Raw genomic sequence first — 13,603 nt, 5'->3', positions numbered from 1 at the left:
TCAAATTTTGACTTCTTTGAGATAAAATTGAAAAAGGAAAACAAAACAAAATACTTAAATTGAAAATGAAGATTTTCCATTATCCATCTTTTGAAGTAGCTCACACAAGAAGTAATATCTTTGTTTTGTCTTCTCCAAGCATAAGCTGCAACTCATGCAACTCTTTTCTTTGCATGTTGATCTGCAATATAATGAAAAGATTTGAGTGAAAATCGGGCATGCAATCTATAAAGATTTTGAGAGAAAAATCGGTTTGAAGAAAAAGTTCTTTAGCTGATTTTCTACAATGAGCTTTTCTCCTTCTACCCTTGATTCAAGCTTGTTTTGAGTCCCCCAACTCAATCTAAAGCACCAAGAGAATAATGGGGAAGATCTCGAGGTGGTCTACAACAAGATTTTGAGAAGATAGCAGCTGGTGAAGGAGCTTTGAAGAAGTTCTACAAGAGGTATATCTTGAAATTCACTTTTTTCTGCAAAAGCATTCTATATATTTTGTCAAAATTAGTGAATTTGAATACTTAGATGATCCTTGTACTTCTCTGCTATTGATACATTCCTTCAATTACCCCATGAACTTATAAACTGATTGATTCCAATATACAAGTGGGCCAAAGACCTTCGTTTTGATCGTTTTACTTTGGTAGGCCATCTTAAACAAATAGTCCTTACTGCTAGGAAATTTGTACGATTGGGTCAAATTTTGAGGCCCACTCGAAATTTGGCCCATTTTTTTAAAAAAACCGAATATTGGCCTTTAGATGATGTTAGCCGCATGTGGTATATCTGTTTAGTCCCCAAAATGCTTGATGCCGCAAATTCTCACTTAACATCGCAAATTCTCGCTCATTCATCTCGTTTGGAATCATTCCTCTCGTTCATTCCTTTCGTTTTTCATTGGATAGAAATCTAACGTTTTAAATTTTAAATTTCAGTCCGACTCCCTCATTCCTCTCACTTCAACTTCTTTCCTCTTCCTCAATACAACATTTTTCTTTCTCTCAGTACTATCAAAATCAAACGCCACAACTTACATGCGATTCAATTTTTGTACCTTCAAACATCAAGAAATTGTCAACTATCTTCTTCCATTAGTGACTTGCTGTGTGAATTGTCTCGTTCACTCCTTTCTACACCTCCAAAAGGTAAGGTAACATTGGTACAAATTGTGGTTTACATTTTTCATTTCTTGCATGCGATTCGATTTCTGTACCGTCGAACGGCAAGAAACTTTGGTTAAATTTATAAATGTAGAAATTTGATTTCTGTAACGAGAGAAAGAACGAAAAAAAGAATGAGAGAAAGAACAAGGGGAAGAACGAGAGGAATGCACTAGAAAAAGAACGAGATGAATAAACAAGAGGAATGAGAGGAAGGAGTGAGATTTTGGAATGAGATTTTTATAGAATGCTCGATAATGTGATTTTTGTTCCTTTTTTCTTTTAATTCTATTTTTCTTTTACTTGCATTTGTAATGACCAATCTCAAAATTGCTATAAAGGATCGCTTTCCTAAACAGATTACAAGCCATTCATTTTACATTGGGATCACAAGTAAGATAATCAAAGGGAAACTTACAAAGAGGTAACTTCAAATGTTTAGGAGGACTGTATTTGAAAATTTTGTGGATATGAATATAGTCTTCAACAGCTCACTAGTCCACCATATTTTATTGAGGGAGGTGGAAAGTAGTAGGCCTGATTCCATAACCTTTGACTTGGATGGGACGATTGTTGAATTTTCGAAGGAGGATTTCCTATTAGTGACGGTATTGTGGCGGTAACCTACTAAACTGGTTTGTAATGTTGAAGTGACGAAATCGCTACGATTGAAGTATTTCAAGAATTTAATGGTGATGAAGTGCATCCCACCAAGTTCGAAGAATTTTATAAGGGATTAGATTTCAAAAATTATATAGACGCAGTGAAAGTTAGTCTTGTGTATTATTATGAGTTGGGGTTGATAGGAAAAAAAAGACAAAAAGTAGCATTGATATACTGTTGTTGGATGACGTGGAGGACCTCGAATACTTCAACAACTTGAATTGGGAACATATTTTATGGGAGAGAAGCTTCAATGGTCTGAAGAAAGCATTAAAGGACAAGTTCACTTCGTACAAGGAGAAGTTGAAAACAAATAAAAGTTACGTGCTGAAAAACAATCTATCCAGATTCCCTCACGCGTTCCAGGTATCAATTATTACATTTTCTTTATCATAAAATGTCTAACAAATTTTCATTATTTTCTTAAAAACTAAAATGGTTTTATAAGTTTGGGCATATGAGATTATATCCACTATTGTTAGGAGAGCTACTGTTTGACTTAACGATAATGTGTGCCTCAATTTCTATGGTGGTCATGCTCTCATTCATTGTCCAACAAGCTATTGCAGAAAGGTGTTTTCAACTCCCCTACGATAAGTAACAAGTACCATGTAATACCGCGTACATTTTTTTAGTAATAATGTAATTTCAATAACTTTATTATTTGGAATTTCAGTAATTGTTATTAGTTGGAGGACATTTTTGAAATTTTGGACTTCAAGTGTAAGTGTGGGAATTTAATTATTGGCTTGAAATTATTCAATTTGAAATTCAAATTGAAAATTAATGGCAAGAATTAATTTTCTTTTGAAACAGAAAGGAATTTAATAGTATAATACGAAAGAGGTACGCATCCCTACATTTATAGAGAGGATCTGGGGTGTACGAAAGAGGTACATACTCAGTGAGTTATGTGTATACGAAAGAGGTGTATACATAACTAGATGTACGAAAGAGGTATATACTCAGTAGGTTATGTGTATACTTAACTAGGCATACGAAAGAGGTACATACTTAGTGAGTTATGTGTATACGAAAAAAGTGTATACATAACTAGATGTATGAATGAGGTACATACTCAGTAGGTTAGGTGTATACTTAACCAGGTGTACGAAAGAGGTACACATTAAGTGGGTTATGTGTATACGAAAGAGGTGTATACATAACCATGCGTATGTAAGAGATTATGTTTCCTTCGGGATTCACCAGAGGTTGTGAGTCCTATGGAACTTACTAGAGATAGTGGGCATACTTAACTACAGTAGAATAGAACTCAGTTTTTCATGTATGTATATGTCTCATAAGGACTAGAGCAATTTATATGTTTCACCAGAGGTGGGTATCTAGAGAACATAGATGCCCAGCTTGACCCCAGTAGTAGGGTTACTTACTGAGTATTTTATACTCATTCTTTCTCATGTTGTTGTTTCAAGTAAGGGTAGAGATGCACCGGCGATGGACAAGCGGAATTCGTGATCGAGCCACTGGGACTAGTTTTTACGCTTCTGCTCATAAGATTTAAAGTTCTTTTCATGTTCCTCTTAACTTTTAGTTTTGATGCTTAAAACTTACTTTTAAGAATTGTTTTTCAGACTTATTTATTGTCCTTTATGATTTATGGGTACCCTACTATTGTTTTAGTATTTGAATTAAATGAAAGACTTTTGAACTTACCTTATTCAATTAGCATTTATTTCGCTATAACCGAGTGTCGTTTTGAGTTTCATGCATGCATGTATTTAGTAACGGCCTAACTTAAGTCCTAGGGGGTCGGGTCATTACACACCACTTCACATTGTTTTAGTATTATGTCATTTAACATTGTTTACAATATGTTTGTCATGTAGTTGGTGATCACCCCGTTAACAATGTCTAATGCAGAAAGGAAATTTAGGGACACTCGAGTTGACGAGCCCCCAGTGTATTTCGAGTTTTAAGAGGAGGATCTGATATTGTCAATGTCATTTACAACATTGTTGCAACTGGTGTCATTTCTAATGTATTCCATGGTCCAATAAGTCTCGTTCACAAAATTCTTATTACAGCCCCTCTTCTGGCCATGAGTATACAACTCCCATGGATTCATGTTGTCGTCTTTCATCGACAACACCGATGGAAAAGTATCTGGTTGATTATTAATATCACCCACATGCCTTGGTTCGCAATCTGCCTCTATGTCATCGAAGTCTACTACTTGATGGATTTTCTCAACACTTATGAATATTGGCAGTCTGTTACAATCTAACTCCAAAAGCAGAAATTTAACATCATTATCGTTCATAAAAATACAAGAGGATATTCACAATTCAATTTATATTTTACCTTTATTATCAAGTTGAACTCTGAAAAATTAATTTCCATAAGGTCAAATAATCGATTTCTCAATTCACTATACTTCAATGTCATTGGTACTAGGATACCCTTCAAACATCCTCCATTATAGCATTGTTCCTTCTCATCCCATGACCCTCCATATCGAACAAACAACTACTTCTCGTCCATCTTACAATAATACACAAACGAGTAAAATTAAAATTTTAGATTCTATTAAACTCTCGTTTTTTTCTCTTGTTAACTATCGCCCTCGTTCATTTTTTTCGTTTATATATTTGACACGGTATTTTCTTCCTCACATTAGATTGGCCTCACTCTTGTTTCTTCCTCTCGCCTATCTATAGTAGCATAATACCAACTCACAAACAAACTGTTCTTATCACGACTCGTACGACTTAAGTAAATTAGAAACAACACAGTGCATGGTTATACTTAGAGTGTAAAATTGCTTGTACTTGTTGATTCAACAATGATTAGAAGGTTACAAATTCGTAATTTTGGAAAACTTTGCCGTTGAATGTTATGAGTTGTTTGGGAGAGAACATATTATGAGTTCTTTTAGAGAGAACAGATGATACTCAATTTACCAATTTTACGTTTTGTTATCTTAGTGGAACTTAACGTGCACAACACTTTTCATTAAATTGATTTGAAAGAATTATGGTTTTTTGAAGTATTGTAAAATTTGTATAACGACTATTAATTACATGGAAATTGGTGGAAATCGATATCTAGTAAAGAATGAAATGTAGAAATGAGAGGAAAGAAGATGAAGTGAGAGGAATGAGAGAGTCAGACTAAAAATGGAAAATGTTCGATTTCTGTCTGAGGATGAGGGGAAGATACGAGAGGAAGAAGTCTAAAACGAGAGGAATGCACAAGAATCCGGGTCGAATGTGTGCTATGGGCATTCCAACGAGAGAAATAAGTCCAAAATGAGATGAACGAGTGAGAAACTGCAATGCATATACGACATCGAGCATTTTAGGACTTAACAAATATTTCACAGACGACTAACGTCATCAGAAGGCTAAAATTCGAATATATTTTTTTAAAGATGGGCCAAATTTCGAGTGCCCTCAAAATTTGACCCACAAATTTCCCCTTACCGCTGAGTTTAGTAGAGTTGTAGACTGCGCTCGATTAGCGACCAAATAGGAAGAAGGTGAAGTATACAACAAAATCGTTCGGTCTTGACATCTTTTTTCGCTCGAGCTAATTGTTGTTTTTGCTATGAATTTTCGCACCCTTTATCCACTTCATTCTTGATTCCACTCGTTATCAGCTTCTCCGTTCGTGGCGCCTCATCTGCGAGCAATGGTACTCACCAACTTCAATGGAGCTGGCGTTGGATTTGGTACGATAGATTCAATAATCTTGAGTATTTTTTTTATCTCTTTTCTATCGTTTTAACTGATTCTTGCTGTTATTTTCTTTATTTGGAGGTTTTGGTATCGGTTGTGGGTTCGGCGTAGGATGGGGTTTCGGAGGTATGTGACATCTGACCCCAGTTACTAAAGATCGTTTTTCTCTCTGGCTTGGTTTTTCATGCACCAATGGTACTTTGGGAGCTTGTTCATGATTTCAGGCATTTTGTTTATCTGCGTTGTTCCCTAATTAGGTTGGGTTTAATATATTAGCTGGGTGAAGTACTGAAAAGTGGGCTGAAAAAAATTTCGGGAATATTATGAAATGAATGCTACAGAGCCCTGAAGCTTTGAATTGTGGATTGAAAAAGATTTGTGTAAGCAACACAGATCAGAAAAGGGGTTGGATGATTAGTTTATCCTTTGAAAATAATTTGTCTTGTTCTTTGAAGCTATAGTTGGTGCTCGACAATGTAATCACTGGCAGGCCCGAGATATACCAATTTAACAGGTTATTTATTTGGAATAAATAGAGCCTTTTCTTTTGGCAAGTAGGATGAAGATGGTGGAGTTGCTTTGTGATTGCTAGAGGCAGAACAATGAAATGTAAGGCTGGAAGTTATAAACTGTACTTGTTCACTCATATGTTTCATGAATTGGTTAGTGCTGATCTATCGACATCATTGATCTTAAGATGTCTACATCTAGCCACTAACACCATTTGGAATTTCAGTGCCACCTTCCCAACAGCGAGTAGTTCTTGAATGCCCATGTATTATGTATGTATCAATGCGTGTATTTGTGTTGAAATCTACTAGTTACATTACACTAAAAGAAGTAAATATACATGTTGGATAATAGTCTTGTTCGATGGGAGATTTTACATCAGAAGTTGTGGAGTATCTTGTCTTGGCTAGTGAAGGATTAATAGTTTTGAGTTCAACCCACAGTCCTTATTGACAACTAACCCAACCCATGATGATTCATCTTATGAGTTTTTTAACATCAGAAGGTGGAAGGAATCAAACAGTTGTTTCACAGGTTAATTGAAAGGGTGTAAGCTGCCTTGGACACCTATAGACAAGAATCTTGACGGGCTAGAAACTAAGTTCCGTGCTTCTGTTACAACTCTCATTTTCGCTGTTCAGGATATTAGAAGAGTCTGGAACTTTAAGTTCGTATGGATTTAGTTTGTCTCTCCTATAGTTCGAAAATTGCAATGGAAGACCACGTTTCCATGTTCAGATGATCAGTTTTGTGTTACAGACTTTTTTTCTGCATTAGAACTGGATTTTAATTTCTGCATAGGAACCATGGAAGTTATGGTCGTGTATATAACTTTTAGATCCAGTTGTATATTCCATTATTTCCCTTTAAATTTTCCAGCATTCTTTAACATGGAATATAGTTTTTCTGCCATTACGTGCCTCACCTGAATAAGATGTTTATTTTACAGGAATGCCTTTGAACTTCTTCGGCCTTGGTGCGGGTAACCAACTAGAATACTCTACATACAAATTATTTCCTTATACACATTCATCTGATTGCAATTAGTTATTTATTTTGCAATCCTTTTCTGTAGGTGGTGGGTGTGGTGTTGGATTGGGACTTGGATGGGGATTTGGCACGGCTTACGGGAGTAAGTATCGGTCCTCGAGGATGATATTTCAGGGAATGGAATTTGACAAGGACCAAAGTCAGAATTATGATATCAAGGACCCAAAAGATTTATCCACAAATTCCAAAAAAGTCTGAGCTTAATCTCTCCCTTATTATTGCCTAGTTTAAACCTTCAACACTTTTTAAGTTCTTTTAAATCTTTTGAACTCTTTTTGGATGGAATTGAGATAACATCTAATCTTAGACTTAACTCACTATATCCGATTGTATAAAAAATACTTCTCTTTTGTGGACTAATTTTTCAAAAAATCAGTAAAGTCTATAAAACTCGTAAGGGTCTCTTAACCGTAAGAAGGTCACTCACGATCTCTGCACCAATCTTCATGCGGATCGTGCTTTCCACCAGAATTACTTTGCACTCAATCATGGTTTCAAAAGCTTGTCATGTGATCCTCGGCGGGTACTGTGTTCATTCTATTGCTTTCTTATATATACAAAGCGTTATTCTCTCTTCCAGTGGTGCAGTTGCATTTTGTTGGCGAGTAGACATGACAAGAAACTATTTGGTTTCACGGGGGCTTGTCCTTTTCTGTCTTGTCCTCTTCCATAATGTTTTTGACGCTGCAAGTACAAGAAAATTGATGCTTGGGAGTGACGTGATTACTCATGAAATGGGAAATGTCCTTCCAGACAACACAAATGTTAAAAAGGAAATTCACCTTTTCGAGCTCACGGTTGGAGGTTATGGGGGAATATCAGCTGGTGGTGGCTCTGGCGTCGGAGCTAAGGGAGGCTTTGGCTCAGGTTACGGTGGTTCTGGGTCTGGTGGGACTGGAGGCGGTGGATTCGGTCCGGGCATTGGTTATGGATCGGATGGTGGCTTTGGACCTGGAATTGGATATGGCTCAGGTTCAGGCTTTGGTGGTGTGGGTGGCGGATTTGGTGGTTCAGGTGGCATTGGAGGTGGTGGTGGAGTAAGTGGGTCAGGTGGTATCGTGGGCAGCGGTGGCGGCGGACTAGGTGGTTCAGGTGGCATCGTGGGTGGCAGTGGTGGTGGGGTAAGTGGGTCAGGTAGTATCGTGGGCAGCGGTGGCGGTGGACTAGGCAGTTTAGGTGGTATCGTGGGTGGCAGTGGCGGTGGAGTAAGTGGGTCGGGAGGCATGGGTGGTGGTGGTAGTTATGGAGGCAACATGAATAATCCTTGATCAACAAGTAAACGCGTACTAGGGCAACGAGGACTCTATATCGAGCTTAATTCATTGCTAAGATGTTTAACAAAAGTTTTTTAATTGAGACAAATAAAGATACTTGTTCCTCTTATGTTTTTATAACTAATGCAATAGATAAAAGAACGCTACCCCTTTTTGTAGGTCTTAAATTTACTCGATGCAAATTTCCCCTTTGAAAGAAAAACTTCATCGATATTAAAAAGATATCTAATGTGATTGTTTACACTTTCTTAGAAAGCTTATCTTGTCGAATTCTAAACTAAGACTTGTCAATTACTAAGTAGTCAATTTCTAACTCCACCACAAGAATTTCATTGCCTTAACATGATCCTTTGTCTGGTAAGAAATTTCACTGTCCAATCTTAAATGGGCAAATGAAGAATACGGAGTGGTTGTTTGAAATTGAACTCCATGGACCATGAAGTTAGGAGTGAGTATGGGATGAATATGATACATTATCTTCTCTTTTAAAGAAACAATAGTTGCCGATTCACTGCACACTGGCTGATCTTGCGTGGCTCCACCATCCATTAATTTGTATTTGTCATCAGCTTCCACGCCCACTACAAACTATAGTGCCTTGCAGCTGTATTTGTATTTACCTATTTAATTCCATTCTTTATCCACATCATTAAACAAACCGTGCCTTTCTCTTCCGACTCTCTTTCAGACTCAGCCATTGCATATTTCTACTTCGCACGTCAAGTGTTTGATAAAATGTCACATTACAATAATCCACTTTTCCAAGCTTTCTATTTTGCCCATCGCGCCATGTGTTGTTGGGAGGTGTCACGGCATGAACAAAACACTACCGGTAACTCGCCACATGTGCTCATTTCATAGGGCAAAAAGCAGAGGATGAGACAATTTTGAGTGTTTCCTTTTCCAATTTCCATGTGTGAACGAGGTGGCTAGCTTTCAATACCAGAACACTTCCCAACTACTCCATTAATTGATTGCACCCACCATACGATGCCGTTTCCCTATCCTTTACCATTAATAGAATAATCGCTGTACAGTGTTTTTCCACTTTTATTCGTGCTATCATCACTGGCTCCCATTTTATCCGACGGCCAAGAAACTCATATATTTGCAAAGAGTTCTGCTCTGGGACGACGTGGTTGATTCTGAATTTGAAACCCTTCCTGTTGGGAAATGGGCGGAGGCAATGGCCAGAAGTCTAAAATGGCCCGGGAGAGAAACCTGGAGAAACAAAAGTCATCAAGAGGTAATCAATTCAACCTGCCACTCAATTCTTTCAGTTTGGCTTCTCAGAAAATGATTTGCAAAGACCATGTTATTGCTCTTGATTCCTCTTTCTGTCCTCCCTTAGCCTTTAGCTTGAGTAATGGAAAGTTTAATTAGAAGATTAGTAATGCAAAATATACGATATACAAACATAAATTTCATTACTAGATCAACCAAATCTAGCTGCTTTGCTGATTTAGATGTCAAGTATGATAACTAAAATGATTATTACTGTAACCCTTTTTCTTTTTATTTCTTCTTTGTGGGTTTTTGATGATTTCCCGTGTATAAAGTTCAGAGTTGATTATGACTGTAATAATTTCCACAGGAAGTCAGCTGGAAACAAACAAGAAAGCCATGACAATACAGGTAAAATTCTGAAATTTTATGTACCTAATTTGTTTCCTTGAGAGGGACAAATATTGAATTAATAGTGATGATTACTCCTTGTTTAGCTTGTTGATTGAAACTTAAAAGTGTTCATGAAAGTGGGTTATTGTGAATTGTTGCAGTGCAAGGTATGCATGCAGACATTTATATGTACAACTACAGAGGTGAAGTGCAGGGAACATGCAGAAGCAAGGCACCCAAAATCTGATGTATATGCTTGTTTTCCTCATCTTAAGAAATGATTCCAAACTCATAACCCCACAATCAATCAACTTTAGCTTTATCCTCCCTTCTCATCTCTCTTTTTCAATATTAAAAACTTTCCCAAATGCTCCTAGAGGCTACACGCCTTTCAATGTAATAACATATGCTTGTCTTGTTGTCAAAGTATATATATCTATTGATAAAGCTCCAACATTTCCATCTCGTCTTCTTTTACTTTACCTGAACAAGTAGTAGTGTAAATTTGAACTTCCTGCTATGCTCAAGTTGTCAAACGTTTTAGAATTCAAAATCTCATCAAATTGAACATTATATTTTTGTTGATAAGGTAGCAATTATTTTATTTTTGTTAGAATCATGTATTTATCTTGTTAATATGTTACAATCATTTCCACACCTGTATTTCTTTCAATTAAATTTAATTGAAAAAAAAACATTTGTGGACGCTATAGATGGCTACAAGTTGCCGTGTAATCAAATCATCATCAACGGCTCTGATTAAAAGCAGTTATTTAAATGATCTTGGTATCATATTTGATAAGATCGAGTATGAGTGATTAGTACATTGGGTCCCACTCGTAGATACTAAAATTAGGTCGATATATTTAATTACTGAATATAAAAAAAAATTTATTTTAAAATGAATATTATAACTCGGGTAAATTCATTTTAAGGAATTAAAAACAAAAATATCTTTTCACTAAGCTGCAGAATGAGTGCCACGTAGTAGCACTCTCCTGAGTACACGAGGATCACCTAGGGCCCACAGTATGCTACAATGAGCGTGAGCATCACTCGAACGGTTAGAGGGGCCGTGATGACGACGCGCCTTCACTTTTCATAGGAAAGACCTAAATTCACGAAATTTTGTAACGGAACGGAATACAAAGAGTACGTGTGGTCCACGAAGCGATAAAAGGTCACGGCGTTTTCAAAAGAAATTTGATTAGCCAATGAAAAATTCCCACGTGGCGAGAGGAGGCAAAATCTGAATGAAAAAGCCCGCATGATGAACGCAACGGTCGCGTTGGAATCGGTGAAAGGCGGATCTGTAGAATGAGGTTGGCCGGAAAGCGGTTAATATTTCGAATTATGTTCCACTGTGCTAACAATACTCTTTAGAGAAGGGAAACGAGAGAGCGAGTTTCGCCAAGTTGCCTTCTACTTTCTTCATCAGAATCTTTACTATAATCTGTTTTAATTTTGTTGATTATCTATCTCTCTTGATTTTGTGTTTCAGTGTTGATGATCTAAGTTTTTGAATCAAATTTTGTTTGGTTTTCGTTTGGTGTTTCAGGTGAATTTTCTGTTTGTTCAGATTTGACATCTTAGCTTCTCTTCTCTCTTTAATCTCTTCTCTCGCTGGAGTAGAAGCGGGGAACTCCAAAATGGAATGGTGGAGCAAGATAACTTCTCCCTTGCGAAGTTTTACCTTCAGAGTCGCCTCTCGTCTTGGGTTTCGCAGACGCAGTACGTAATTTCTTGATCCGATTCTCAATTTCTGAAGGATAGTTTGTATTGTTGTTGATCTAAAACTTGAGAAATGGAATATTGAATGAATGATTGGGGATTTTGTAATTGGATTAGGGCTAGTGAAACTTGGGCGAGATGTGAAGGCATGTGAATACGAGGACGTGCAAGTGATGTGGGAGATGCTGAAGAGAAACGAAACAGATCAGCTAATTCGGTTGTCGGAAAGGCGCCGAAAAAGCAGATCGTTGTGGAATATATTTGGGTGGGCTCGATCAGCTCCTTGCATTGGCGGCAGATTCTGAACAATCAGTCACCACGCTTGGTCAAATCCAAGCATCACCACCATGAGTTTGGGTCATATGGTAACCAGGTAATGAAAGAGATTGAAAAAACAAAGGCATCTACCCATATATCAGATAATTAAAGATGTTACTTGTTTGTTAGAAAAACTAGCACTACTACATAGATGACCAACTGATTACCTAGTTTAATCCAATCTTGATCATGACCCCCTCTTCTCTCCTTGCTTTCTTATCTTTATATCTATAAAATAATTTATAAATTTTGCCTTCCATTTCTTCTTCCCCTCGACTTTCTTCTCTACTTCTGATTCCTGATTAGAGTTGACTATGACAAATTGGTTGGCATTACTTATTGAATTGAAACTGAAATTAAGGAATCGGGTTTATACATTAATATGCACCGAGAACTCTGTATTAGGTGATGTTAGTTACTGTCTAGAAATTAAATTTTATGTAGCTTAATTCAAAACTTGTTGTAATTGGAATATATGAAGCACTATGCCATTGTTAGGTTGCTTCTGATTGAGAGGTGAACACTGGCTTTCTCTTTTTCTAAGAGGTATCCAGAATTGCGAGGCGATCGCACGTTTGCAATATTTGTCGTGTGGCATGATCGCATCACACATATTCGTTGACATCTTCTATGTTGTGGAATGTGATTCATTAACACCGTTCAATTTTATGAGAACACAACACACTTTGGTCCTTTTAATTTAAACATTTTGATAAAAATAATTTAAATACATTTTCTTAAAAGTGTTTCTATTAATGTCAATTATTTACTCTTTCTCAAAAATTTGTTTCCCGTCAATTTCTTATTATTATTTCTATACTTAATACAAGGTTTTAAAAACATCATTGGACATGTTTAGCTACTTATATGCAAACATCATTGAATTAAAAATATTCAAATACACACCGGTTTAGCTACTTATAATGTTTTTGGAAATCGTGTAATTGGACATGTTTTTTACATATCTTTCATTATTTGGAACTCTATTAATTTATTTAGGCTTCTTTTTTAATAGAGTACGAATAAGTCGATTAAAGATGTGAGTGACATCAATCTAAATGGATAAAAATCTTTAGAAAGTATTTCATGTTTCTACCACTGATTTGGAGCTCATTTGAGAAATAAAGTTATATGTTTTTCTAACTATTAAAATTAGTATAATGGATAAAATATATTATGTTGTATTAACTACTAAGATTAGTGTAATGGATAAAATATATTATAAACTGATCGACTAAATTCAAAATGTCTTATCCTCTTTTAATTATTATTCTATTTTAAAATTCAACTAGGTGTGGGTTGGAATGAAATTTTTACTTTTTTTCCTTGCGATTGTTAAGAAAACACTACTCTAATAGGTTTCTTTTGCATATTCCATCAACAATTTTAGTCAAATAAATTAAATTCAACAACATTCTTTTGCTAAAACGCTATTTATTCCCTTTATTTTATTATAAATATTATGAATTAAGCCCACGTCTACATAGGGAAATGATATAAATCAATCATAATTCGTTTTCTAGGCCCATCGAATTACTTTAGATTTTGTATATGCATTCCTTCGAAATCATAATTAAAAGTGGAG

At 36.2% G+C, this 13,603-nt stretch overlaps 2 protein-coding genes across 4 annotated transcripts; both read left to right on the top strand.

Moving 5' to 3' along the window:
- The first annotated feature begins 5,224 nt into the window (after positions 1-5,224).
- Positions 5,225-7,492, top strand: LOC120085625 (protein TRIGALACTOSYLDIACYLGLYCEROL 5, chloroplastic). 3 transcript variants are annotated; one of them, XM_039041720.2, is made up of 5 exons: positions 5,231-5,319; positions 5,440-5,511; positions 5,600-5,644; positions 6,978-7,010; positions 7,104-7,492. In XM_039041720.2, exons 2-5 carry the CDS (start codon positions 5,472-5,474, stop codon positions 7,274-7,276), a joined length of 291 nt encoding a protein of 96 aa, XP_038897648.1. In that variant the 5' UTR covers positions 5,231-5,319; positions 5,440-5,471; the 3' UTR covers positions 7,277-7,492. The 3 variants fall into 3 exon arrangements, with proteins under 3 accessions (XP_090173689.1, XP_038897648.1, XP_090173688.1); XM_090317563.1 differs by lacking the exon at positions 5,600-5,644 and having other exon boundaries at positions 5,225-5,319; XM_090317562.1 differs by lacking the exon at positions 5,600-5,644 and having other exon boundaries at positions 5,268-5,511.
- Positions 7,493-9,003: 1,511 nt separating this feature from the next.
- LOC120085626 (uncharacterized protein At2g23090-like) lies at positions 9,004-10,434 on the top strand. The gene is made up of 3 exons (XM_039041721.2): positions 9,004-9,598; positions 9,947-9,987; positions 10,131-10,434. Exons 1-3 carry the CDS (start codon positions 9,526-9,528, stop codon positions 10,248-10,250), a joined length of 234 nt encoding a protein of 77 aa, XP_038897649.1. The 5' UTR covers positions 9,004-9,525; the 3' UTR covers positions 10,251-10,434.
- The last annotated feature ends 3,169 nt before the right edge of the window (positions 10,435-13,603 follow it).

Source organism: Benincasa hispida, chromosome 9 (assembly GCF_027475165.1).
Source record: "Benincasa hispida cultivar pf3 chromosome 9, pf3_genome.v1.1, whole genome shotgun sequence".
Classification (NCBI taxonomy): Eukaryota; Viridiplantae; Streptophyta; class Magnoliopsida; order Cucurbitales; family Cucurbitaceae; genus Benincasa; species Benincasa hispida.
This window is presented reverse-complemented; position numbering and strand designations above follow the sequence as displayed.

What these genes read in the sequence shown, in the direction of transcription:
- LOC120085625 (XM_039041720.2), top strand. Translation starts at nt 5,472, where the DNA reads ATGGTACTCACCAACTTCAATGGAGCTGGCGTTGGATTTG. An exon ending in TGGAGCTGGCGTTGGATTTG is followed by an intron (nt 5,512 to 5,599) that starts GTACGATAGATT and finishes CTTTATTTGGAG; the next exon opens with GTTTTGGTATCGGTTGTGGG. An exon ending in CTTCTTCGGCCTTGGTGCGG is followed by an intron (nt 7,011 to 7,103) that starts GTAACCAACTAG and finishes CCTTTTCTGTAG; the next exon opens with GTGGTGGGTGTGGTGTTGGA.
- LOC120085626 (XM_039041721.2), top strand. Translation starts at nt 9,526, where the DNA reads ATGGGCGGAGGCAATGGCCAGAAGTCTAAAATGGCCCGGGAGAGAAAC. An exon ending in GAAACAAAAGTCATCAAGAG is followed by an intron (nt 9,599 to 9,946) that starts GTAATCAATTCA and finishes TAATTTCCACAG; the next exon opens with GAAGTCAGCTGGAAACAAAC. An exon ending in AGAAAGCCATGACAATACAG is followed by an intron (nt 9,988 to 10,130) that starts GTAAAATTCTGA and finishes GAATTGTTGCAG; the next exon opens with TGCAAGGTATGCATGCAGAC.